The 26,312-nt window shown below is 54.6% G+C and overlaps 2 protein-coding genes across 12 annotated transcripts in view; both read right to left on the bottom strand.

Moving 5' to 3' along the window:
- Positions 1-2,444: 2,444 nt before the first annotated feature.
- Positions 2,445-15,160, bottom strand: ILKAP (ILK associated serine/threonine phosphatase). Of its 2 annotated transcripts, XM_080350098.1 has the most exons (13): positions 15,076-15,160; positions 14,318-14,383; positions 13,852-13,908; positions 12,673-12,795; positions 11,611-11,737; positions 10,532-10,638; positions 9,960-10,053; positions 8,040-8,127; positions 6,675-6,796; positions 4,807-4,926; positions 3,331-3,412; positions 2,974-3,122; positions 2,445-2,807 (listed from the first exon to the last, which is right to left on the bottom strand). In XM_080350098.1, the coding sequence occupies exons 1-12, from the start codon at positions 15,119-15,121 to the stop codon at positions 2,982-2,984; spliced, it is 1,173 nt and encodes a 390-aa protein (XP_080206224.1). In that variant the 5' UTR covers positions 15,122-15,160; the 3' UTR covers positions 2,445-2,807; positions 2,974-2,981. The 2 variants fall into 2 exon arrangements, with proteins under 2 accessions (XP_080206224.1, XP_080206223.1); XM_080350097.1 differs by lacking the exon at positions 2,445-2,807 and having other exon boundaries at positions 2,841-3,122.
- Positions 15,161-18,992: 3,832 nt separating this feature from the next.
- Positions 18,993-26,312, bottom strand: part of KIF1A (kinesin family member 1A) — a gene marked incomplete at both ends in the record, with an annotated part of 31,984 nt that continues 24,664 nt past the window's right edge. For 4 of the 10 annotated variants that reach the window (XM_080349345.1, XM_080349341.1, XM_080349340.1 and 1 more), the window contains 12 exons: positions 18,993-19,035; positions 19,703-19,821; positions 19,897-20,089; positions 20,166-20,312; positions 20,454-20,578; positions 20,876-20,953; positions 21,110-21,322; positions 21,606-21,751; positions 21,854-21,915; positions 22,045-22,178; positions 22,425-22,539; positions 25,454-25,480. In XM_080349345.1, the coding sequence (XP_080205471.1) occupies positions 18,993-19,035; positions 19,703-19,821; positions 19,897-20,089; positions 20,166-20,312; positions 20,454-20,578; positions 20,876-20,953; positions 21,110-21,322; positions 21,606-21,751; positions 21,854-21,915; positions 22,045-22,178; positions 22,425-22,539; positions 25,454-25,480 (1,402 nt within the window). Of the gene's footprint in view, positions 19,036-19,702; positions 19,822-19,896; positions 20,090-20,165; positions 20,313-20,453; positions 20,579-20,875; positions 20,954-21,109; positions 21,323-21,605; positions 21,752-21,853; positions 21,916-22,044; positions 22,179-22,424; positions 22,540-23,949; positions 23,974-25,453; positions 25,481-26,312 lie in introns of all 10 variants that reach the window. The other 6 variants (XM_080349347.1, XM_080349342.1, XM_080349344.1 and 3 more) reach the window with 3 other exon arrangements.

Here is a 26,312-nt window from a genome sequence, read left to right on the forward strand (position 1 = left end):
CATGTGGACAGAAAACTGCAAGAGCTGATTAAGTCAGAGCTACTGCGGAGCTAATCCAGGTGCTGGGAGAGGGCTGGAGGCTCGGCCAGCCCAGCAGACGGGACCTGCACAGACAGCACCCCTGCCCAGGCCACGCCGGCGGGGTCTCAGAGCTCCCCCAGCAGCAGGGCGCTGCTGAGCAACGAGGCACCGAGAGGTTATTTTCAGGAAACCTCTGGCAGACCCCACCCTACCAGGAAATATAAGCAAACAGTTTTTTGATTTCCACTAAAGTCAGAGTTGAACCTGCTTTTCTAACTGGCTGGCTACTCACAAGCATGGCAAAACCTGTTCCACTGTGCTTCCTTTTCCCCTTTGATCTGAAAAATGGATGATACAATCCATTTTATGGAAATGGATACAGTGTTAACTGTACCATAATGCTGTGCATTATGTTCCTAGCTAGAGTTGTGCTTTCAGTACTCTTTTCTAAAGGGCAGGGAAGAGTTGTAAGGGAAGAGAGGGCAGAGAAGACAGTCAGCGAAATACAAGCTGATATATCTCCCACCAGCTTCTGTGCTGGAATTAAGAGGGGCCTCCTGGGGGGAGCTCCAGAGCGACGGGTGCTTGGCTCAGCTCTCGCAGCACAGCACACAGCTCTCACAGTATCACAGTATGTTTGGGATTGGAAGGGACCTCAAAAGCTCATCCAGTGCAATCCCCCCATGGAGCAGGAACGCCCAGATGAGGTTGCACAGGAACATGTCCAGGCGTGTTGGAATGTCTGCAAAGAACGAGACTCCACAACCTCCCTGGGCAGCCTGGGCCAGGCTCTGCCACCCTCACTGAGAAGAAGTTTTTTCTCAAATTTAAGTGGAACCTCCTGTGTTCCAGCTTGATCCCACTGCCCCTTGTCCTATCATTGTTTGCCACCGAGAAGAGCCTGGCTCCATCCTCATGGCACTCACCCTTTATATATTTATAAACATTAATAAGGTCCCTCCTCAGTCTCCTCTTCTCCAAACTAAAGAGCCCCAGCTCCCTCAGCCTTTCCTCATAAGGGAGGTGCTCCAGTCCCTTAATCATCTTCGTTGCCCTACGCTGGACTCTCTCCAGCAGTTCCCTGTCCTTCTTGAACTGAGGGGCCCAGAACTGGACACAATATTCCAGATGTGGTCTCCCCAGGGCAGAGTAGAGGGGCAGGAGAACCTCTCTGACCTACTAACCACCCCCTTCTAACCCATCCCAGGTACCATTGGCTTCCTGGCCACAAGGGCACACTGCTGGCTCATGGTCATCCTGTTGTCCACCAGGACCCCCAGCTCCCTTTCCCCTACACTGCTCTCTAATGTCATTTCCCAACCTATACTGGAACCTGGTACAAGAGCTGTGAAAAGCAGGGAGCTGAGAAGGGAGGGCAAGTTGCCCTTCTGAGATCAGCCACCAGGGTGTATTTCGCCACAGATTGATTCAATTCCAGGCTACTCTGTCTTGGCTCTCCAAAAGTGGCTTTCAAGAGCAAAAGCAGCAGAGTGTGTTGTTAACATGGGCAATTCCCTTCCAGAGTACGCAGGAACGGCTGAGAGCAGAACAAGCTGGCAGAGGCAAGCACTAACCAAAATACGTGCTGGAGGCCGCTTCCTTCCTCGGTGCTCTGCAGAAGATGTGGAGAGTTAGCACAAGTTAGGACAAGTTAGCCCAAACGTTAGCACAGTTCCACGAATTCAAACTGACTTCTGCTGTAGTAGCAATAGATGAAAGGTGGACAAGCCATTTGTCCCTAACAACAGGAGAGCTTTTATGTGCTCAACAAAACAGATCAGCCAGGATCCAGGACCATCTCCCAAAGCTCCAGGGAACACAGGGAACAGAAAAGAGCCCAGGAAGTCACACAACCCTGCACAGGACTATGCACAAAGCAGCAGGCATCACCCCAGCGATCTGCCCAGCCTCCAGCGGGGACTGCACTGTTTCTCGTGCAGAGCAAGGAGGTGGCACAAGAAACACAGACACACTGACTCGTCTTCCTCACTGCACCCACAGGATGGGAAAATTGCATGATCTGGAGTTTAAGTGTTTTGGTAGCCCAATTCGTTCAGCTTTCACACTGTCACTTGGTCTTAAGCCAAATATTCTCTGGAAAACAGCACACAGACTCTTTGCAGCAACAGCTGGTAGAGGAATGGGGACGGGATGAGACACCAGACCTTAATAGCAACAAGTACCTAGAACCCGAGGTGCCTTCTCCTCAGGTAGCACATAGACAAGCACAGAGCCCGTCCTTATCACGGCTGCCTCACAGGTCCATTTGGTGAAAATGCTTTCCCAGTAAACACCAGGAGGAAACTTCTGACACTTTTGCCATATCAACGAGTGGGATAAAACCCCAATGTTTTCTGCAAGCAGAGGTAAGGTACACTGCAGCTCTGCAGGCGGTGTTTGCATCATTCAGCTGTGTGCAACCTCACAACCCAGCTTTGGAAACAGAAGATTTCATTCCCAGCACCAAAAGGACAGCCCATACAGCATCCCAAGCCTGGTATGGCACAGCCCAACCACGGTTTCCCCTGAGTCCTGAGAGCTCAGGACCCTCCCAAGGCCCCCAGGGACTCATACAAAGCTCAAAGAAACGAACAGCAGAACTGCACCGTGTGGAACAGCTGGCAGAGTTCATGCCACCGATGCCTGCTCTTGCTAGCACCTCTGCCAAATGGATTTATTTGGTTTGCCAAGACATTCATGAGAGGTTGACAGTACATGAGATTTCCACATAAGCTGATCCACTGTGGGAGCCACTTAGAAAACATCGCTAACCAAGTGAGCTAAAACTATTAGAAAAAAAAAAAAAAAACAAAAAAAAAAACAACAAAAACCCACTTTATTTACACTTTAGAGCATCCAGCAGGACCCTCCCTCCCCCAGCCACGCATGCACACGCACTGACTTCTCCCTTCCCTTACACCTGCTGCAAGCTGGGGATCCCACTGGCCGCACCTCATCTCTCAGTGCTCTATCCGGACCACCATGACCGTGACATTGTCTGCTGACCCTCGCTGTACAGCCTTGTTGGCCAGTCTGTTACATGCAGCTTCATATCTAGCATCTGCTTCCAGCTTCCCTTCTCTCGTCTGGATGTTCTTATCCTGTTGGGACGAGGAAAGACGACGCTGATTGCTCCCAGCAAAGCACGCAGGTACAAGAACACGGTGATTTCCAAGCATGGGGAAGCAAAACAAATAAGGACAACTAAGGGAGGACACCCTGACAGAGGTACATGTCTGCAAGGCAGAGCCATTCTACTTCACGCCCTTTGCACTGACAAACCCAGCCACCACACTGCCTTCTTCTCACCTCCAGGCAGGACACAATGAAGTTCACAGCTTCTTCTGGCGTAAAGACTTTGAAGAGGCCATCACACGCTATCAGAATGAACCTGGAAATCAAGAAGAGGCAAGTTCCAAGGCTGAATCTTTGGCTTCCCCCACTACAGCAAAAGCCCTCCAAGCTATTTTATGAGTACCCACACTCCAATCCAAAGGGGTGATGCCATAAAGCTCATATTAAAAGCTCTCGGAAGAACCAGAAGTCCTCTGGTGCTCTGGAACCTGACATTCACAGAGCTGAGGCAATTCAAAGTACAGGCCAAAGAGCCAGGCAAATAGTCTAAGACCTAGATTAGGACATCCTGTCAGTCCTGCTGACACTGCTCTGGTAGGAAAGACCATATACCACACCCTGCTGGAAAGCTTCATTATTTCTCTAGGAACTGCTTCTTTCCTTTGAGTCCTTTTCATTCACGTATCTTCCCTGTCATGTAGCTAATGCAAAGAAACAGAGAAATACAGCCAGCTGAATACCTTACGTGCATCCCTTTAAATCCTTTACTTTTCCATGCTCCTGAGGTATAGCGATAATTTAAATAGAAATATTCAAAAGAAAAACAAGCAGCTTAACCCAGAAAGAGAGGCGTAACTGTGACCAGAAAGCTCTGCCACAAGGTATTGCTGCAGGATGCAGAAGGCTGAGGGGATACAAAGCTCAAGGCAAGGAGAGCTGCCACCAGGGTCCCCACCAGAAGATGGGGAGACAGCCTGCTGTGCACTCCCGCCTGCACTGGGGATTGCGGTGACAAGGAGCCCTAACCAAAGTCACTGGACAAGGAGAAATACAGCCACCCTGTAGTGGTGGCCAGTCTGCCAAAGCGGCACATCTCTGAAGACATCGTTTCAGACCCTGATGCTCAGAATACCTTCAGAAATATTTTGGTGTATCACTTGATATGGAACTCTAATCCCAGAAGACGCAGCAGTACTGGCGTATGTTCTCACCCCAGAGAGCCTGCAGAGCCAGACTGACACGAAAGCTCATACCAATTTGTCACCACCAATCATGTATTAGAAAAGTATCCCAAATCTCCAAGTATCAGAGACAAATGCAACAGTATTCATGGGCACCACCGCTGCTAGAAACAACTCTTGGACACGATAGGAATCCAAGAATTAAAGCCTTAACCAACTGCCTGAACACTGGTGTGTGAACCTATTCAGAGCACAAAGGAAGTCTAAGGCTCATGTATGTTATCACTGCTGCTTCAACAGGAGCCTTCACACTATCCTGGCAGTGAGGCAGCAGCATTATCCCACTACACTGACAAGGAACAGGAGTGAAGAGAGATCAGCAGTAGGAGCATCCTCTGACCCTGGGTGATCAGTCTGAAGTGCCTCGGCCCTCACAACAGAGCATATGGGGTTGTGCAGCTTGTGCTACTCATGCTGAGCAGAGCCAGGACGCAGCCACCCCACTGTGCGTGGGCAATGCTTTCTTTACCTGTCGTTGTGCGTAAGTTGGCAGCGCTTGATATCTGGCACAGAGATAACGCCACAGCGTTTGTACTGGCCATCCCCAATGGAGCGGGAAACCTCCAGCACGCCTAGGACTCTTCCTTCCCTGCACAAGGAAAGAAAACATTGAGAGCCCTCCCCACACATAGACATCTCACTACACTGCCTGATGGGAACACTCTTCCTGCTGCCTTTAGCTACCTTGTACAAATCCTGATCCACCTCCCCAGCAAGTTCAGATCTTCCTGTCAAAGTCTCTTTGCCTTTCTGCACGTTTGTGTGAAGCTTTTGGAAGCAAGTGGAGAGGGGGAGGAAGAAATGAAATCAGGAGAATTTAAGGTTGTTTTCCATCTCCCTTCCCCAAATCAAGCCCTGCTCAGCCTAGCAAGCCAGGAAAGTAACACTTCTATGCTGAGCTGAACTCCTGGAAGCAGACGTTTGAATTCCTGGATTATTTTTTTGGCAAGGTATCTACCAAACTGCATTTCAATGGACTCACAGAGTGGCAGCAGGCAAGACCAGGTCTGAGCCAGCAGCCCCTCCTGCACTCTATCAGGACACCAGCCCCAAAAGACTGGCTCAACTGCGGGCAGTTCCAAGGACTGATAACCACAACACTTTCTCTTGATCACTTGGTCTTTTACTAACCATTGACTGCAGCAACCAGTTACATGAAACCCAAGTTATAATTCTCCTTAAGGAAGCAGTTTTGTTTGCTAAACTTTTCCAATTAGCTGAGAGCTGCCTCAATAGAAGCAGCTTCTCACGCTTCACCTCTCCAACAATCGAGCATCTTCTCCCCACAAAGGCTCTTCTGTGCACCCTGGAAAGACACAAGCTCATTCATCTCATAATCCAACCAGCCCACTTGAGATAAAACCAAGAAGCAAGGCACATCACAGAGAAGAGATCTGATGCCTGCACACTTTGCAACTTATCTCTTGGGTCCAAAATATTGAACTACAAGCAGTGGGAGAGGCTCTCGGGCAGCTGAGGACGTGTTCCCCAGTTCTGAAAAGAGCTAACAGACACTGGCCCCTCTCTTTCCTGTGTGCGAAGATATATGAGTGTGAAGCATAAGAAGCAGCAAGTGCTCTCCAGAGATAAGGGGAACAAGGCCCTCCAGACATGGCAGTGTGACAGAACTGAGCCCACCCTTCCCCACCCCGGGGGGCATTCTGCCTCTGCAGGGACTAAGATACTTCACCTGCACCAAGTCCTGTCTTGTGAGGATGCCATTAAATCAAGAAACAGCCTTCAAAGAAGGGAGAGATCCTAGCCAGGGAAATTGGACACAGGTACCCAAACAGCCACACACATGAACATTAAGATAACCCCACACTGGCTCCAGAAACCTCGCTCCTACTGCAGACTGCCCCAGTGCATCGGCTAACCCGCGGGGAAGCAACACCAACTGACCCCATGGACTTCTCATGCCTTCTCAAACTACCCCCTGCTCCGACAGGACAAGGACAGAGAGGTGGTGCTGCAAGCAAGGAAGTGAGTTATGTTCAATGCCACAGTGTACCACAAATGATAACTTCTTCAACAATGAGTTCCAGCTCTGTAGGTGAAGCTTCAGCATATCCATGGTTGCATCGCACTGCCAGGCTTTCACGTGGGTTCCCGCCTTTGCAGCACAGCCCCCACCCCCACTGTAAGCCCCTAGGAAAACAGCCCCCATCAACCAGCTCAAGCCACCAAATCCTTGGACATCTCAGCACCACCGTGCCTCCCGCAGGCAGCAATAGATCCTCTCACCAGCATGAGCGCCGAGCTGAGGAAAGCCCAGACACTCTAAACTCTGTTGGGCCAGGGTTTAGATTTGCTCACTCACACCGTTTAGGCACTTACCTGACATTTCCCCCAGCTTTCTGTATCCGCATGCGTTCCTCATATTGGGTGGGGTTGTGCTCCTTACTGAGGCTTAAGGCTGCATGTTTCTGACTCTCTTCATTATAACGACACAGAATCGCCTGCGCTGACAAAAGACCCTTGTGAGTAAACAACAAAACTGCAGCAAGAGCTTCTTGAGAGAGAAAGGCAAGTTGTGGTGAACGGGGCTACATCTGGCTGACGACTGGTCACCAGGGGTGTTCCTCAGGGCTCAGGCCTGTGCAATACATTTGCCAGTGATCTGGATGCAGGGGTTGAACGCACCATCAGCAAGTTTGCTGGGAGGTGCTGTGGACTCTCCGGAGGGACAAGAGGCCTGCACAGGGATCTGGACAGACTGGAGCGTCAGACACTCATCAATGGCATGACACTTAAGTCCAAGTGCTGGATTCTGAGCCTGGGAGGGAGTAACACCAGGCACAAGTATAAATGGATCGCTGGAGAGCAGCCCTGCAGAATGGGACCTGGGGATGCTGGTCAGCAGCAGCTCAGTAGGAGCCAGCGCTGAGCCCCGCACCACGAGGGGGCATCAAACCCAACATGGCCAGTCAGCCACGAGAGGGGCTTGTGCTGCTGTGCTCAGCAATGCTGTGGCCTCACCTCGAGCCCTCTGTACAGTGCTGGGCTCCAGCATTTCAGAGAGATGTGAAGGTCCTTGAATGCCTCCAGAGGAGGACAGCAGAGCTGGTGAAGGGCTGGAAGGTCTTGTGAGGAGCGGCTGAGGACTCCGGGGTTGTCTAGTTTGGAGGAAAGGGGGCTGAGGGGTCACCTCATGGCTCTGCAGCTTCCTGAGGAGGGGATGTGGAAAGGGAGGGCTGAGCTCTGCTCCCCAGGATTCAAGGACAGAACGTTCAGGAATGGTTCAAAGCTGGGCCAGGGAGGTTCAGACTGGACATGAGGAAGCACTTCTGTCCTGAGAAGGTGCTCAGACACAGGCTTCCTTCAGAGGTGGTTGATGCCCCAAGCCTGTCAGTGTTTAAGAGGCATTTGGACAACACCCATAACAACATGCTTTAACTTTTGGTCAGCCCTGAAGTGGTCAGTTGTACTAGATGATCATTGTAGGTCCCTTCTAATTGAAATATTCTGTTCTGTTCTAGATACTGTGAGATATTTAGCACCACCAAGAGAGTGCTACCATACACAATTGTTTCACACTACAGGAGACCACACAGAAGTACCCTGCAAGCACCCAAAACAAAATGCTCTGTAGAAGCAGCTGGGAAGCTCATGGCAACTGGGACATCCCACACAAACACCTTTCAGGGCAAATAAAGCTCTCAGAGGAAATGAGACACCAGCAGCTGGCTCAGTTCTGCTTACCCGGCTATCCCCGAGGTTGGCTATGTAGAGAATATTGTCAACAGCAAGGACACAAGTAGCTGTGGAGCCATCCTTCCATGCTGGCTTCCTGAAGGGAACAAAAATGCAATTACTATGGGGAGAAAACAACATTTAAGAAATCAGTCACAGAGTGCTGCTGGGACCTCCAGGAAGCGACATGTGCCAACACGCAGCAGTCAGCTGGCACAAGCCCCCAGGAGCTGCCTGCAAGCATCCAGGGAAACTGCTGGTGGTAAATACTGAGCTGGACAAGGACAGTGGAGATGCACAGAGTTCTGCCTTCTGCGTGCATGGCCAAGTCCTCGCTGGTTCAAATGCTGCCAGCCACGCTGCCCTCACAAAACTTTCCTCGCACTCCCAGAAAAGCTCATCTGCACTGGAACAGGCTCAGCCCCTGTGACTACCCAGAAACTCCAGTGTTGTGAGCAAACATACACCCCACACTCCGGGGAAGGCTCCTTCTTTGCAGCAACAGGCAGGCACAGTGAGGACTGCAGCAGAGTGGTCTTCATTTTTGCTTTCATTTCCCTCCATTTCTTCACAGTACCCCTGGCCCGCCCGCCGCCGTCCTCACCACCCACCTCGGCAACATTACCACTCCTTCAGTCACTCTCCCAATACTTCACCTTCTGTAGTTAAGCTCTAGAGCTCTGGGTAAAATGAGAGGCATTTCTTAGATTAGAGCTGCCAGGCTAGTCCTCCACACAATGCAGCCTGGCTACGATGCCACTCCTTACTGAAACTAGCTTTGAGAGGCTGATTTCCAGACATAGGCCATCCAGTTTTTCCGAACTTTGAAGGTGCAGCTGAATGAAGATCTTTCATTTTGTCATCAATACAGTGATCACTAGCTATCTTTTGTAGCACCTTTGTTGTAAGTCACACTTCTGACCAGAGCCTGGTTTGGGAATGACACTTTTGTGACAGACTCAAGGAAGCTTTTTCTGTTTGCCTGGTCAAGCTTGTTGACCTGATTACGTTAAGAGACTGAGCCAGTTTGCAGTTTACTTAAAATTGGAAGTTTGCAGGGAACCTTAGAATAAGATGCAGTCTCTCCATCTGTGTTAGGTATCAATACAAAACCAAAAAACCAAACCAAACAAATATGTAAAGGACTGGTAACAAAGTGACTGTATTTTAAACACAACCTGCATCTCCCCTAGGCCATATAGTTGGTGTTCAGCAGAGACTGAGAAGGGTGCTTGCACTCAAAACCCAGACCCAGCTGGGAGGCAAGCTGGTATCTATCCCACAGAAAGTAGCTGCTATGCTTTTCAGCTTCATTTTAAAAGAATCTGTGGAAACAAGCTTAAGATGAGGGACATTCTTCATTACCTTTTTTTGAAAATGGAGATGGTAAAGAGAGCAAGATTTAAACTTTCATTGGGAGAGGTACATCTTTCAACACCAGGCATTCAAAACTATCCCAGAGACGTGCTCCAGCCTGGCAAGCACACACTAACTCTAAGAAAGCTGCATGCAGCCACCTGCAAAGTGCTGCTCTATAGGTATCTCCTGCCACACTTTGATGCTGCCAACACAAAGATCCCAAGCCAGGCAGTGTGACATAAGTCAGTTCAGCAACTCGGTAAGCCTTTAAAAGGGAAGGCAAACAAGATGCCCTGATAAAGACAGAGGTGCATTCTTGGTCATGTTTTGGTTCCTTCATTTTCCACAAATGTGTATTTTAGTCTCAGCAAGTCGCACAGACCACTTACCACAGAGTAAGACCAGAACACGGCACAATCCAGCCCTAGCAGGCACTCAGCTGGCAGAGATACCACCTGGCACAGCCACACTGTGCAGGGTTTCACCAAAGCATAGACACAACTCAAGGTTTCCTTGGCCTGCAAGATGCAAGCTAAGAAATACAAACACACAGGCAGCATTTACACTTACTGGCTGGATGCCTGCTTTAGAAACTCATCATCTGTGTGTTTGAAGGTGTCCAAAAGGCATCTCTTCACTGTTTTCTCCACGCTGACTACCTCACCTGTCAGACACGGGAAAACAGCAAGTAAGATCCAGCTAAAATGTATCTGAGCTATCCCAGTCCCTCCATTCACTCAACATCCAATCAGGCAGTGCATCTCTCGGACCCTGCGCAGAGCAGCTGTGGCACATCCTATGCTCACGCTACCAAAAAACTGCGTGGTAGAGCATATGGAGAATTTACGACATAACCCTCTGCCCCATGGATGTATTTTCATGCTTGAAGCGGCACTGCCGAAACTTGCAACAGCACATCCCGCATTTCGCTTAGCAGTTCCCAACTGGCTACTTGTACCTGTGTACTGAAAAGACTCACAGCCCTCTCCCTCAGGAGACAGCATGGTCTCACAGACCCACTGGGAATAAGAGATGGGAACTGCAGAACTACACCCAAGCAGATCAGTTTAACAATCCACTGTCATAATGTCAAGGCAGAAAAGGTGAAGGTTGTCCTACAGCCCTTATTCCATTCCTCTCACCTTTAGGAAATTTCTTAATCAGGTTTTGGTGGAGATTCTGTGCTGCAAATTTTGAGGCTCGGACTCCCCCGTGGCCATCAAAAACAGCAAAGTACGAGACACGTGTGCTGTGAGGGAACAAAGAGTAGCAGAAAGGGGCTAAGAAAGGCTGTTAGCCAGAGGGTAGGATCAAATGTATTTGTCTCTGCAACACCCTGCCCTGTGTCAGCCAGACTGAATAAATACTGCATTCCAAGGCACAAACAGAGGTAACGAGTCTCTAAGCTCACACATTCAAACATTTGCGTGGTTTACATGTGCAAACTCTGAGCTGAGAACTTGTAATTTTCCACCCCTCAAGAAAAAGAAGGGCAGAAGAAAATTATAGACCACAACTTGGCATAAAAGCAGTTAAACATTTTACCCCCGGTGCAGTGCAACCCCCCAGCACCACAGAGACATTGGTCTAACCTATGCTATGGTGCCTTCCATGCCTAAACTTTTTGAAACCATGCTCCAGATGAGAAACTTGCATCCCTTGGCACACAAAGCTCTTGGGACAACATTTTTCAGAAGCTAAATCCAGTATCAGGATGATGCTTGAGAACATTCCTTGCACACTCCTCCTTGCACACACTTGTATGTGTTGATTTGCTAAGAGATTTAAACTTTTCAAATGAGAGAGTTCTGACATTTTCTTTGAGCATTCTCCATTGCCACAGTTAGGGTTTTACATACCATAAAATGCCCAGGGCAAGGCCTGATTACTTATAATTAAACTTATAATTAAGGGTCTCTGAACATTCACACTTACATTTAGGTAACAGAGGCTCAATATCCAGAGTTATCAGGCCCCCACAATCCTTGTGAAGTCAGTGACCTAATCCCCTAAGCATTGCTCCAGGGGATATATTGGTACATAACAGTCCTGTTATTTGCTCAGGAACACAGCAAAGAATTCAACCCAGGTCTCCCAATAACCAGCCCAAACCATGCAGCACCACACATGCGTAGTAAAGAACATCAGCTGCTCAACACAAAAAGGATCTTCTCACAGGCTTTGCACCCACAGCATCACTGCAGCAGCTGGGCCCACTTACATTTGGGAGGGCAGAGGCTGGCACTCCTCGGTGATATCGTTCAAGATGACATGTGCATCCTGCATGTCTTCTCTTTCACCCTTCCTCTCTGCCACATAACCCTTCAATCCAAGAATGCCCACTGACCCTAAAGGGGAACGAAGCAGGCACGCAAATCAAACTCTATCCCCTTGGCTAGACTAAAAACCAATACATCAGCAACCACTTTTCAGCTTTCAGAACCTGATCCTGGCACTGCAGCCAAGTGTGGCTCTCCTCCTCCCACAAAACATCTGGCACCTCTAATAGCTGGACTCAATGATCTTAAAGGTCTTTTCCAACCAAAATTATTCTGCTGAACAGGCTATATTTATCTTGTAACATGGGTTTTAAGTGCTGCCAAGGTCAGTAGCTACAAAAGCTACTTGCCCCCATTTTGGAGGCCGCTGCAGCTAAGCAGCACTGCTGGGCATTGGACAGGGCTCTCACCAAAAAGGGCTGGGGGGGCAGAGTAAGCATGTGGCCTTGAACTTGCAGATTAAACGAAGCATAGCTTTAAAAGGGTGCTAAGGTAGGGAAATCAGGGTCTGCTGTTTCCAGAACACGTCATTTCCTTTGTACCCCTGAACACTTCTTATTCCCAAAGCTGCAACATCACACATGGGCACCTGCACTGGCATCAAATGCCCCAAGTGTAACAGCAAATCTCTCTCTCTGGCTTTCTTAGCAGCCGCCCGGGGAAGAGATCTGTGGATGTGCAAAAGAAACTGGTGTGGTTCTGGCCTTCCAGAGGTCTCACAACCAACTCCCCTCTTGGCAGCACAGAAACTTATCCTGCAAACGCCAGGGTGCTCACTGCTCAGCTCTGCCACTTGAGCAGGGCTGCAAGGAGGCCCAGGTCGGGGAACCAGAGAGTGCCAGGGAGCTTGAGGGGCTTCCACAGACCACCCCAGCTATTTGTTCCCTACCAGAGGCTGAAAATGCAAGCAGACAAAGAACCAAAGCTTAGATTTGGTATGGACTTACTCAGCCCAACATCAAAAGTACAAATTGAGTACATTTGTTTTCAAACTGTCTGAAAACCTTTACAAACTTTCTTTTCCACAAGTTCTTCCCTGCCATTCTTCTCTTCCTCCTCCAAGGACTTTCTCTTCTCCCCCTTCCCATGGTTCCCTCCTGATGAGACCTGCTCAGCAGCACTGGAAGCTGAAAGAAAGCAAAAAAGCAGGCAGCTGAAGTCTTCCAGCTCTGTTTTACTTGCATAAATTCAGCAGCAAGTCCTTGGATGGTGAAGCACAAGCTCCCACACTCACACAGTATTAAGCGACCAGAATTATTACCAAACAAGACACACTGACTGACCACAACCACGCACACACGACTTTGCTCAGCACGTACAACCCGCAGCACACGGCACTGTCTGACCCAGCAAGTGCCAGTTTGATCCCTTGACGTTGCGTGACCCCACCTCAGGCAGAGCACAGCTGCGTTTGGCTGGCAGGCTGCAGATTCTCCCCACCGACCCACAGTTTGTTTCTTACCTACCAGCCTTTTTTGTAGTTAACTGATCAGGAAGTTAGCATTTCAGGTTGGAATACTCATATTTTTTTATTATTATAATTTTTGTCTACAAATTGTGCCTGCAGCAACGCAAAGAAGTGTAGTTTATTACTCTGAACGTGCACGTTTGTTAGACAGTTCAGAACACAGGTTACAAACTAAAACTAGCAAGCAAAATGTGATTCCCATAATAATCAGAGTTCCAGCCTTCTCCTTCCAGAGATTTATTCTTGTATGGTACAGTAAATTATTTCACCTCCTCCCAGGTGCTACCAAACCCTTGGCCACATGCAGAGAGCCCTGCCAGACCAGCAGCCTGGCTCTGAGGACATTTACAGCAGGGAACGAGGCAGTAGCCTCTGCCCACAGCAGGAAAGCAGCAGCAGCATCAGCCCAGCTCTGCCCTTGCTCTGAGCAAGCACACACATCCCTTCACTCAGAAAGTGGGGAGCTTTCAGGCACAGACAACGAGGGACCCCAAAAGATGTCTGACAGATGTGCTTCTGGGAACAGAACAAAATTTACTTTTAAACAGCCAGAATCTCCATTTAAACAATCAGGGCATAAACAGGTTTCCACAACCAGCGGGGGACCCTCGGATACCAGGTTAATGAGCCGTGTGCCAAACACGACAGACTATGCCAGTGGATTTTCCTGAGGGGCAGGTCAGCAGAGGGCTGGTGAGCTGACACAGCTCCTTACCTGTGTCACCACTGCTGGCTGGTGGGAGATCATCGAAAAGCAAAGAGCCTCCTCTTCCTGGAAGACAAAAAGAAAGGCATGAAGAACTCAATACCTTCGTCCCTTCAAGGAAACAGTGCTCCATGTATGCACCTCCTGAGGAAAGGAAATTGTAAAATGGCAGCTTACCGAAGCAAGCCAAATTTCAACCTCTGTTACTAGATGGTGGGGCAAATTCAGGCCTTGCATTTGTTTGAGGGAATATTTGTATGGAACATATTATGGAATGAACATATGTGAAACATCTATAACATTCTGGCTACCAAAAAAAAAACCAAACCACAAGAAGAGGAAACCAGCTGCTCTGCACACTGGTGCTGATAACCCTGTCTAACAAAGAAAAGGATTTACACAAGTTGCATCTCAAGAGATCCTGATGCAGAAAAGACTGGAAGTCAAACTAACGGCAGGAACAAAGCGGCCATACCTGAGCCAACACCGGTGGCTGGCGGGAGATCATCAAAGAGCAGAGGCTCTTTCTGGGCTTCCTTCCCTGTAAGACAGCAGGGCAGAGTCAGCACCCGCTGCAGGCACCGAGCGGGGTTTCTGGAAGAGCCCCCCCAGGTGGGATAACCAAGGGAGAGGCCTGGCCGCCTGCCTTCCCTCTCTAACGCAGGCAGCTCCCACATGAGTGAGACACCCACCTGCCTAGGGATGAGGCAAACATTCCTCTTGAAAACACCTGGGTTTTTTTCTTTGCTAGGAACCCACTCAACTTGTGTTAACACCCCTCAGCAGCCCCACCAAGATGTCAGAGGCCGGGAGGGGCTCAGAAGGCACCAGGTTATTTCAGGTAACACCATTACAGCTCTCCACGGACCCGCAGCAGCACAGGAACGGGAAACGCTCCAGCAGGGCCGGGACCGCAGGTAACACTGCACCTGAGCGGGACCCAGCGGGAAGGAAAACCGCAACAAAACCCAAACCCTGCAATTCGTCCTGCGATTACACCGCTCCCGCCTGCAGCCGCCCCCGACCCGCTGGCTGCCCCGTCCCTCAAGCGCAGGAGCCCTCAGCCGCTGTCCCGCGGCGCCTCCGCAGCCCCAGCCCGCCCTGGAGCGGCCACGCTCCGCAGGCCCGGCGGGGGAGCCTGGCAGCCGTGCCCGGGGAGGCCCCGCCCCGGGGCCGGGCGGGCCCAGCAGCACGGCCGCCATGTGCCCGCCCCGGGCTCGGCGGGGCCCTCACCCGGCACCGAGGAGCCGGGCTCCGGGAGGTCCCCGAACAGATCCATCCGCCGGCAGCGCCGCCGAGGCCGCTTCCTCTCGCACAGGCGCCGTCCCGCCCCCCAGGGCTGCCAATCTCCCCGCGAGGCCAATCAGCGGCGGCGGCAGGGCCGGAAGTAAGCGCACGGCCCGGTGGCGGCGGGGCCGAAGCGGAAGGCCGCCATTGCCCCGCCCCTGGAGGCCCCTGTCAATCCCGCTGGCGGGAGGCGGCAGCGCGGCGTCTTCTCCACCAATCGGAAGGCGGGGCCGTCCGGCCGGTCAGTCCCTTTGCTTCGCGACTGACTCCGCGAGGCTGACCAATCCCAGGGCGGAGTGCCCAGCACGGCCCTCCTGTGCCCACCAATCGCTGACAAGGGGCGTGGCGGGGCCCACCGCGGTGCCCAGTGGGGCGGAGAGGGCGTGCGGCGCCCCCTGGCGGCACCAGCGCGGTAGCGGCCCCGGCGGCGCACGGCCCGACCGCGGTCCCGGGGCTCCCGGGGTGTCAGGGGCTGGAAGGGACCTGGAAAGCTCATCCAGTGCAATCCCCCCATGGAGCAGGAACACCCAGATGAGGTTACACAGGAAGGTGTCCAGGCGGGTTGGAATGTCTGCACAGAAGGAGACTCCACAACCCCCCTGGGCAGCCTGGGCCAGGCTCTGCCACCCTCACCCCCAACAAGTTGCTTCTCATATTCAAGTGGAACCTCCTGTGTTCCAGTTTGCACCCATTGCCCCTTGTCCTGTCACTGGTTGTCACCCAGAAGAGCCTGGCTCCATCCTCCTGACACTCCCCCTTTCCATATTGATCCCCAGGAATGAGTCCCCCCTCAGTCTCCTCTTGTCCAGCTCCAGAGCCCCAGCTCCCTCAGCCTTTCCTCACACGGGAGATGCTCCACTCCCTTCAGCATCTTGGTGGCTGCGCTGGACTCTCTCCAGCAGTTCCCTGTCCTGCTGGAACTGAGGGGCCACCACTGGACACAAGATTCCCGGGGCTTCTCGCAGCCGGTGCTGTTGGTTTGCGGGGTCCCGCCATGCCCACCCGTCCCAGGAAGGAGCTCAGTGGCACGGGGCTGTTTGCGTTAAATGCCACATTTATTTCAGAACCAAACAAGCCTCATGTGCGCGCGGATGGCCGGGACTCGCGGTGCCAGCTCCCAGGCAGCGGGGGCAGGACGGCCCAGGGGCGCCGCCATGAACCAGCGGGCTCCCCAGCTGCAGGGCACAGCTCCCTGTCACTGCCCCCGGTGACATTTCCGTTCTGCTGGGGCTCACGGCCGTGCCTAACCCTCGGGGTTGTGTTCCTTGTCCCGGGCACTGGAGTGGTGGAGGGGAGAGGTGGACAGGGGACTGACCAGGGGGTGAGTGGTGCTGGCGAAGAGTGGAGCTGGTGAGCCGTCCAGGGCAGCTCGAGGGCCGGGGCCAGCCTGTGGGGATGCTGCAGGAGCCCAGCCGTGCCCCCTCGGCCCTGCCGCCCCCAGCTGAGCCAGCTGCTCTGCAGGTTTGCTGGCCTCAGGCAGTGCTGGCTCTGGCTGGAGGACACCAGCGCCACGGCCGCCCCTCGCCCGCAGCACAGGGAGCGCTGCCCAGCTGCGGCCGGTGAACCTGTGTCTGGTGCCTGGCAGATGCAGGTCCTGTGTCCCCCAGAAGCTGCCTCTGCTGCTGCCCTGGAAGAGCCTCCCCTTTCCCCCGGGGCACCCAGTGTTTCCACCTTTAGCCCCTTACACTGAAATTCGAGATGGTACCAAGTAGACCCTGCTCAGGCCACTGCTCCACCTCGGCTGCAGCTCTGCCCCTCCGCATCCCCAGGTGGGCACCTCTCCTGCCATAAAGGGCACGAGTCAGCTTCCAGGTCTCCAAAATGGATCATGGGGGTAAAAATCTCCAGTTTGATGGGCAGCTTGTCCTAGGCAGCCAAGCTGCCACCTGCCGGGGACATGGGGCCGGGAGGAGCAGCCCCGCCATGGCTTTGGGCTGGAGCAATGCAGTGAGATGCCCAAGGAGCTGTGGCGAGGCCGGCAGAACTGGCAAGGGCTCAGGAAGGATCCCAAAGCCCTTTCCGTGACCTGAAACCCAAGCTGAACGGTGTCTGACATGCAGCGAGGGCGTCCCTGCAAGCCTCTGCCCACCGGCCACATCCCAACCCATCCATGCCCCCGCAACATGGGTGTAACAAGAAGACAGCACCACGTCCGACACACATGCGCACACACAGACACACACACACCACAGACAGCGCGGGGAGGTGCGGCAGAGCCAAGGTGCAGCCGTGCTGTGCGAGGGAAGGGCAGGCGCGAAGGTGTGACAGCGAAGCTGGGGGTGCCTGGGAGATGCGGAGGAGGATGCTCGCCTGCTCGCCCAGAGCTGTGCCAGATGCTGCTGGACACTCGGGGAGCCCCGGACCAAAGCATCCCCACCAAGGGTGAGAGAAGGAGAGGAAGAGCTGCTGCTGCAGGAGGATGGAAGCAGTGAGGGTTGGAGAAGAAGGTCTTCTTGGTGAAGCCACCTCCGCCGTGAGAAGCCCCCTGGATTAACGTGCTGACAGAGGCAGGACAGGAAGGAGATGGGTGCTCACTTCTGCAGCAGGGGAAGAGGAGTGAGAAAATGGCAGCTGCAACAGGAGAAAACAGCCCTATCTCCACCCCAATGCCCCCACGCCAGCCTCTCCCCTGCTCTCATGAACTGCTTTGAGCCTGTCATCCTGCTGGGAGGAGAAGGGACGTGACAGCCCTTTTTGGAAAGGGTGACAAGCATCCTGTGGATTGGGATGGTCATTCCTAATCCCGTTTCCCAGAGAACTTCCGCATCTGGCTTTGGAAGTGGCCACCTGAACCTCCACACTCCCCAGGGGGATGGGACCCTTGGCGTCCCGCCCTAAGAGATGGGGAATGCCTTTGGACAAGGCCCCCCGGGGTTCCCAGGCCAGGACAGTGGAGGTGGCCCCGTGCTTTTTGTTGGGAAGGACAGCCCTGTACGAGGTGACAGGCAGAGCTGCCCCCGGAGTCCTTCTTTTCCCTCCAGCAAGACCAAGCTCCAAAGCAAGGTGACCCATCCACATGGATGTGGGTGCCCTGGCCAGCCAAGATGGAGGGCTCCCCCCTTCCAGAGGTAGACGGGGCAGGTAGGAATTGCCTCCTTTGGGAAGACATGGTGCGTTGTCCAGCCACTGCTGAGAGGAGAAGTAGTTTAAGCCACAGGGAGGGTAAAGCAGAGGTTTGGGGAACAGTGGGGAGCGAGGGCGAGAGCACCGCTGCTGCCAGGCATGTGCCAGGGATGTCCCCGGGAAGGCATCTCCAGGACCCCGGCCCACCACCAAGGCTCTCCCCTGCCCAGAGGAGGCTTTGTCCGGGGGCCAGAACCCAATTTATGGGATTTTTGTGACGTAAATAGAAATAAATACTTTATAAATATCATCTTAAGCTACCAACACCTGATCTTACCCTGCCGTCTCTTGCAGAAACATCAATAAACTAGGAAATCCCCATCCCTAAACTACCGCTTTCCATTCACATGGAGGCAATTCCTCCTGCTCTCCCAACTCTGAGCTTTACTGCACTCCCACCTTTGTAGATCAAAGACCAGCTTTCAGCCAAAACTGCCCTCCTTGCTCCCTCCCCTCCAACAGGGACCTTTCTGGAGCATTACAGATGGTGTGACATGAAGGTCACCCAAGGGATAGCAGGCGCATGAGTAATCCTGCACAGGCGGGTCCAGGCTTTTGCAGCTACGAACAGAAGTGAGTTTCCCCCGTGAAGGTGTGAATCAAGACAGATCCTTCCATGGAGCAGACAGCTGGGGCAGCAGATGGTGTGAGAGATCAGACATTAACATGGGAAGTCTTGAGACGGAATCAGCTATCTTGATCCTGTTGGCAGATGGATGAGGTGGAGGGTGTTTTTCAAGTTAGATTCTCATCTGGGCTGTTCTCCTTCTGGACAGCTTGGATCTGATTTGGAAAGCAAGAGACAAAAGGTGTCAGAGATATGGACAATCAGAGGTGTGGTCCCCTGGGTTCAGTGTCCTGGCTCCGGGCTGGTGCTTGAATCCAACTAGAGCTGGAGGTACGTGGGATTAATGTCTCTTTAGCTAGAGCACACAAATTTCTGTGCATTTACTCCTGTTCCCCCAGTCCTGCCACTTGAGATGGTCTCAGGAATTTTGTGATGAGATGCTCTCAAGAACTGCTAGAGATGCTCTCAATAAGTGACGGGCCAGTGTCCCTGCCACCAGGCATCGATGTTGCTTTGAACTCAGCACAGAAATGCCTCTGTACCAGCCGGGATCTGGGCCTAGATCATAGAATCATAGAATAGGTTGGGTTGGAAGGGACCTTCAAAGGTAATTTAGTCCAACGCCCCTGCCATAAGCAGGAACATCTTCAACTAGATTGAAGTACTTGAGTGGGGGAAGGAGCTGAAATCAAGATTAATACAGTCCAAGTTTTGCCAGCAAAGAGCCCATCCAGGCAGAGCTCTGCACAGGAGGTGCTCCCCATGCCTGGCCAAAGGGGCTGTAGCAGGGAGAGCCCTGGGAACAGGGCAGGGAGCCCATGGAGCCCACAGACCCCCCCCGACAGCCTCACTGCACCCTCCTGCCCCAGTTGCCCCCGGTACCTTATGGACCCAGCCAGGAGGGGGTTGAAGGCGTAGAGCCAGTCGTGCATGTCCTTGTCACTGCTTGCCTGCAGCAGGATGCCCCGGTGCTCCGTGCACACCGCAAAAGTGTTGGGAGTCTGCCAGGGGAGAGCTGGGGCTGAGAACCTCGCCCAAGGGGATGTGCAGAGTGGGGCTGGTTCCTGGCGCCCTACCTTGAGCATGGCCTGCTGGTCCTCACTGTACTCCACCTGGGCCTTGGAGAGATTGAGTACGGCCCTCTCGACCGCGTCCTTGTCCGAGTTGTAGATGTAGACGTACGGGCGCCGGACCACCACGAAGCGCTTCACCCACCCACTGGTATGGGGCTCCAGGAAGTGCAAGTAGCCCTTTTTGGAAACGATGGGGCTGCAGAAGGGACCGAAGTCAGGGTGGGACATGATGCCCCCCAGCCCCAAGGCATTCCCTTGCTGGCTGCTCCTACCTGACCCGGATCTCCTGGATGTCAGGCACCAGCAAACGCTGGGGCTCCTTCTCCTCCTCAGGCCGGCGGGCTGGGGACTTCTTCTGCTCTCGCTCTGCTGCAGGCTCCAGGTCAGGACTCTCCACCCTGGAGGAGACCTGGGGGGGCCTGGGGAGGGAGGAGAGGCTGGGGGTGTAGGAAGGGTGATGGCAAGGGAACACCCATCGATCACAACAGTGTCCCAGTGGTACAACTGCCCTGCTCAGAGGACACTGGGGCATCACCTGAACCTCCCAGCCACCTTCTTACCTGACCTCTATGGCATTGTAGCGTCCTTCCACCAGTGATGGGCAGGTCGAGGATGGGGTGAGAGTGGTGACCCCGAGAGCTGGCATGGAGGGGTCTCTCATCAGGGTCACAGACATTTCGGACAGCTGTAGAGAAGCGGAGGTGTGGACTCGAGTTTCTGCCCCAAGGTAGGCAGAGGCAAAGGACCCGGTGCCTGCTTATACAGGGAGAGGCAACACCTCTGGCCAGCAGGGTCTTCTCATGGCACAGTCCTGAGAACCACCAGCTCCAGGAGCACCAGGGAGAGTAGAGGGAGCAGGGACCCCAAAGCAAGAACCACTTGTGCCACGGTGCCCATCTGCCCCCACCCAGCCTGCTCCCCCCTGGTCACACATCCTTCCCAGCCCCTGCCAGCCCCGGGGAGCCTGGGGCTGCAACAGTACCTTGCTCTCGCTGGCGCTAATGCAGACGTGGCTGTGGCTGTACTCCCTGTTGAAGGTGTGCGTGAGCAGGCGCAAGCACTGTGGAGAGAGGAGGAAGACGGTGGGTCACGAGGCACCTTCATCCACCCTCCCGCTCCTCTTAGGCTTTCTCCTGCCACAAGCTCCTGCTGCCCCATGGAAGCCGCTTCCCAGCTTCATCCCCATGAGCTGGCTGGTACCTCCACGGACACATACCTTCACGGCCAGCTCCTTCTGCCTCTCACTGGGGGTCTCAGGGGGAGTGGTGCGGCCCTCAGGGGCTCCGTCAACAGAGAGTGGGGAAGAGACGCAGGAGGTGCTTCGGGACTCGGAGTCCTCACTGGAGCAGGGGGACAGGGTCTCCAGGCCCAGGCGCTGGGTCGTTTCCAGCTTCTCGCGCAGCAACAGGTAGTGCCTTGTCTTCTCCACCTGAACACAGGCAGCCAGGCTCAGGGGTGGCCCCTTCATCCTGCCCACATCCTTTCGGGGACCACGCTTCCCAGGCCTTATTACACTCCTTTGTGCATCAGCTTTGGGTCAGCTGTGCCCCCGGTGAGCAGCGATGCAGCGGAGAGCACAGCCCAACTCTTGCCTTCTCCCACCAGCAGGAGGGCTAAGGCACCCACAGTGGGGAATCCCACCTGCACTGGCAGGGTGAGCGGCTGAGCTGCAAACTGCACTATCTCGGCCTGTTTCTAGCCCAGACTCTTACTTCTTGCAGGAGGCTGAGCTTCTCCAGCTCCCACTGATGGTCGAGGATGAGGCTGTCGCTGCGGGGCCGCCAGCCAGCCAGGTTCTCCTCTCCTCGCACATAGGCTACGGAGGTGTCCAGCACACGCCGACGCCGTCTCTGCATGCCTGTGGGGACAGACACACAGCTGGGGGGACAGACGCACAGCCCTGACCCCAATCACCATGCCGTTCTTCCGGCAAACACCCAGGCAGAGGCACGGCACGCACCTGGGCTGCCAGCATCGGCCACACGGCAGAGGCTGAGCTCATAGACTCCCGTCACACGGTTGCTGCAAGCAAAGGGAGATGAGGCATTACCAGCTCTGTCTCATCCCCAGGGCCTGGCTATTTCGCCCAGGCTGCTGGGGTGCCTCCAGCGATGGCTTTCCTGCCCCAGAAAGGCAAGAGCGTTCCAGTACCTCTCAGAAGCCCGCAGGCTGCCACTGCCAAAAAGATTGCGGATGGAGCGGGAGGCAGGAAGTTTGGCATCCCGGGAGTAGAAAACCATGCTGAAGTCTTTGGTGATGACAGCGGGCTGGGTGCAGTTCTCCATCTGCAGCAGAGCGGGGGGAAGAGTGTCATGGGGGCTGCAGTTTGGCAGCCTAGCAGGTCTCTCCTACCCCTGGTGCCCAGCGGTTTCCACTCCCGGGGTCCCGCAGGGCTCCCAGTCACTAGGTTGAATCCTGCACCCTGTTAGCATAGGTGCCGGCTAAACAGGTGCTGACGGTGGCTGCACCCCGACAGTGGGGGAAATGCCAGACTTTGTTGGTGTTATAATGGCCCCGACTAAGGTCCTTGCCTCAATATAGGCAGAAAGGGTGATGTAGATTTTCTCCCGGTACGGGGTGACACGGTTGAGCAGCAGCGAGTTGTGCATGGAGCTATCCCACGCCGCCTCAAACTGGTAGAAAGTCCTGCCAAAAAAAATAGCAGAGCCAGTAAAACAACCTCCATAGGACCCCAGGCAAGCGAGCAAGGAGATGCCATCGTCCCTCCCGCAGCACTGCAGCACGCCTGCAGGGACACACAGACATGCACACGCAGGGGCACAGCTGGGGACAGCCACTCCAGAAGGCACAGGCTCAAGGCAAAGGGGGACAAGGCGTCCCAGGAGGGGAACGCGGCGCCCTTGAAACAGCCAACAGACTGGGGTTTTGGGTAGGAGGGACCGCGGGAGGAGTGGGAGCTCAGCTGGGGTGCAGGCAAGGCAGGGCAGGCTGGAAAGGCAAAGGAGGGTGCATGCCCCACCCCCATCCTTGGAGCGGGGGGCTGCCACCCCTAGCGCACCCGGGTCAGGTCCCCACCATCCAGTTCAGAGTACGCATCACCTTCTGGCCCCTGCCAGGAGCCACTGTCCCTGTTTGGGTGATGACAGCCAGAAGGGAAAGGAGGGAGGATGCTTGGCATGGGGGATGCTGCCAGCCTGCCCCTGGGAAAGCAGCCCCCCTGCCAGACTGGTGCCCTTTCCCAGGGCTGCCCCCATCTGGCAGCAGCACCTGGGGACCAGGATTTATTTGGCGGCTGGCCCCTGTCGAGCTGTCTCCCCCCTGGCTCTTGTTCTGCCCTGATCGCCAGCCCCATCCGTCCCCATCCCCACCAGGCTGCCTCGCTCCACTCAGTGTGTGTTCCACAGCTCCCAGCCTGCGAGCAGGAGCAGGGAACCCCCGACTCCACTCGCCTGTTGCCTGTGGGGTCCCACAGAGCGCAGCGCAGCCACCCAGAACAAGAGCAGCAACCGCACTCTTCAAGTCAAGCAATCAAGTGTGGTGGAAGCAGGAGGCGGCTCCAGCTCAAGAGCGTAAAGGATCCTCGTCTCACCCTCTGCCCCTCTCCTGGGCTCCCTCCTGGGCCAGCCTTGCGGTTATGGGACACCCACTCCCCAAAGCCACCCAGAGCTGCCCCAGCCCCACCTATTGCCTGAGCATCCTCAGGAAGCTGTGGCTCAGAGACTGTCTTAACATGGATGCTTTGGCAGATCCCCAAAGCAGCATCCAGGCGGCTGAGTGGCTCTTCTAATGAGAGCCAGTGTGGCCAGAGGCAGCAGGGAGAGGGTCTTAGCTGTGATTGCCCCCACATTGGAAGAAGAGGGAGAGCGACGCTTTCAGAAGGTGTATAAAATACATTAAAAAATCCCACATAAGACAGAACCAAGGCGAAGGATCACTTTGCAGACACGGGTCACTTGAGAAGAGAATGCTCCCCAGGGAGAAGGAGGAGAAAAGGAGCCTCAGGGAAGGGAGGAAAGAGCAAAAAGCAAAGGGAGGAGCCAAAGGAGAAAGAGAGAAAAGCAGGAGGGGCAGACCGAGCGGGTGCACGTGAAGTACCTAGTATCATTTCCAAACGAAATGCTATATGTTGAAGGCAACCCAAGGACAAACACACACACGTACACAGAAAAAATGAAAGGTCAGAAAGCATCGTCCATATGGGGCTGTGCGGGAGCAGGGCCGTGAAGAAGGGGAGCCCCTCTTAGGGAGACTTGCCCCATATTGGCACTGCTGGCCAAAGGAGTTCCTGTCTAGCTGGACCCTGAATCTGAGCCCAGCTCAGGGAGGGCAGGCAGGGGTTTACCCACTTGGGTGAAAACCCTCTGTCTCTCACCTTCCTCGTGGACCAGCAGCTGGGAAGTGAGCACGCACACACTCCCCATCCCCTTAACTCTGCCCTTGCTGCCATCCCAGGGCAAGGAGCTCCAGACCAGCGCAGCCCCCCAGGAAGGTGCCCATTAGGGGGAAAAACAGCTGTCCCACCACCACCCACACAGTGGCCGATAATTTCTTGGTCTGTCTCCTGGCTCACAGGGAGAGGATCCATGTGCTAAGGGCCCACAGGCAATGCCACCACGAGCTCACGCGTTCCTGCAGTGGGGACTGGATCCTTGCTGGAGCCACCCCCCCGCACCCTTAGGGGGACAGGGTACTGCTGGAGGGACAGCTCTGCCTTCAGGCATCTCTGAGCAGGGCCAGGTTCTAGCTACTGTAGGGACGGCACAAAGCTACAGAGCCCACCAGGTCCCAGGACACCTCATCCCCTGTCTCCCAGATACACGTGGGGCACAGCAGCAGGACGCCCCCTTCTCAGGGCCCTCAGCGACGCTTCCATCCAGATGCTGGCAGCAGCATCTGGGGCCGGCAGCTCTCGCCCACATGCTGCACACCAGGCTCACCCTGAGGTCCACGCTGAACACCACCCATACCTGAACAGCCACTCCCCCCAGTAAACAGTCTGTGCCATGCCTGGGTGTGCATACCCACCATCGCGCCCACATACAGATGCACACTGCCAGTTCACCACATCTGCACCCACAGGACTACCGTGCACAGGGTGCTGTGCGTGCCAGTGCACCACCCTGCAGCGCTGCCATTGTCACAAGGTGCCCAAGTGAGGGCTGGAGGGGTCCCTGAAGTCTCCACCATGGTCCACACCAGCCCTGCAGCTACTCCAAGCGGCACCGGGGGCTGAGCTGGGGCTGAGGTGGGAGACAATGGGGTATGGGGGGTGGCACGCTTGGCTCTGGATTCCGGAGAAATGGAAGAGCAGCAAAGTCAAAAAGCGAGAAGAAAATTCAAATCAGGCGATGGGAACGCAGGCGTGCGAGGGGGAGCGGCAGCCAGAGAGAGCGCGGCCCAAACGAACAGCAAAAGGGGCCAGGTGAGCCAGAGGTGCCAGGGCAGGGGGGAGGAGGGACGGGGCGTGTGGAGGGATGGGGGACTGGATGTCCAAGTGCTGCCTCCGGTGGGAGTGAGTGCGCCGAGGTGAAGGGGGAGAAAGAAAGAAGAGAGAGAGGAAGAGGGGGTGGAAAAAAAAAACAATGGAAACAAATAATACCTAGGCATATCCGAATCAAGAAACTGCCTGCAAAAACACAAAACAGTTACATGGTTAGTGTGGGCTCGGATGGGCCGCAGCAGCGGAGGGAAGCGAAGGGGGACCCTGGGCGTGGTCCCTCATGCCTCCTCCCTGGGAGCTCGATGCAGAGATGGATGAGTGCCAGGGAGGGAGCCAAACCCGTGCCCTGGTCTTCTGAGTGGCTCTGGGGGACTGGGGAAGCTGGGGAGAGGAGCCAAGGCTGCACTGGGCAATGGAGGCTGCGTGGTGTAAGGCAGCAAAGCAGGGAGCACAAGCAGCCGGGGTGGAGGTGAGGCAGGCCGTGGCTCTGCCCGCCGCCCTCCCTTGCAGGCTGCTGGGGCTAAAGCTTGCGCAACTGCATGCGGGATGGAAGCCGGGGGGGATTGTGGTGAGCGCCCCTCGGCACCCTGCAGCATGCCAGCCGCCCTGTCATCCTCCTGCCCAGCCCCGGACAGGCTCGATACAGGGTGGATACGGGGCAGATACAGTGTGCATACCTGCCTGTGCCCCCGACTCGGGGTTGGACCTGTGGCACAGACCCTCTGAGCGTGCAGCTGAGGTGCTTTCTCACAAAACATGAGCCCTGCCTCCCCATGCCCCGAGCATCCCACCCAGCCCAAGCAGCATCCCTTGCCCTGCAAGACCCGTGCAGGGAAGACAGGAGCAGGAGCCACATCCCTCCTGCCAGGCTGTGCAAGAGATGCTGAAGATCCGATCTGGCTGCACCCAGGACCAACCCACCAGATCAGGAGCTGACACAAAATCGTGCAGCCCCAGAAGCCCACAGGTGACACAGCCACCCAGCTCCCAGCAGTCCAGTGAAATCCACTGCAGCTCT

This window comes from Nesoenas mayeri (assembly GCF_963082525.1).
Source record: "Nesoenas mayeri genome assembly, chromosome: 9".
NCBI lineage: Eukaryota > Metazoa > Chordata > Aves > Columbiformes > Columbidae > Nesoenas > Nesoenas mayeri.

Excerpts from the sequence above, each read along its gene's own strand:
- ILKAP (XM_080350098.1), bottom strand. The coding sequence starts at position 15,121 with ATGGATCTGTTCGGGGACCTCCCGGAGCCCGGCTCCTCGGTGCCGG. Across the intron at positions 8,128-9,959 it reads CTAAAGCAGGCATCCAGCCA|GAAGCCAGCATGGAAGGATG; the intron begins GTAAGTGTAAAT and ends TGTTCCCTTCAG. Across the intron at positions 3,123-3,330 it reads TCATTGTGTCCTGCCTGGAG|GATAAGAACATCCAGACGAG; the intron begins GTGAGAAGAAGG and ends TCGTCCCAACAG.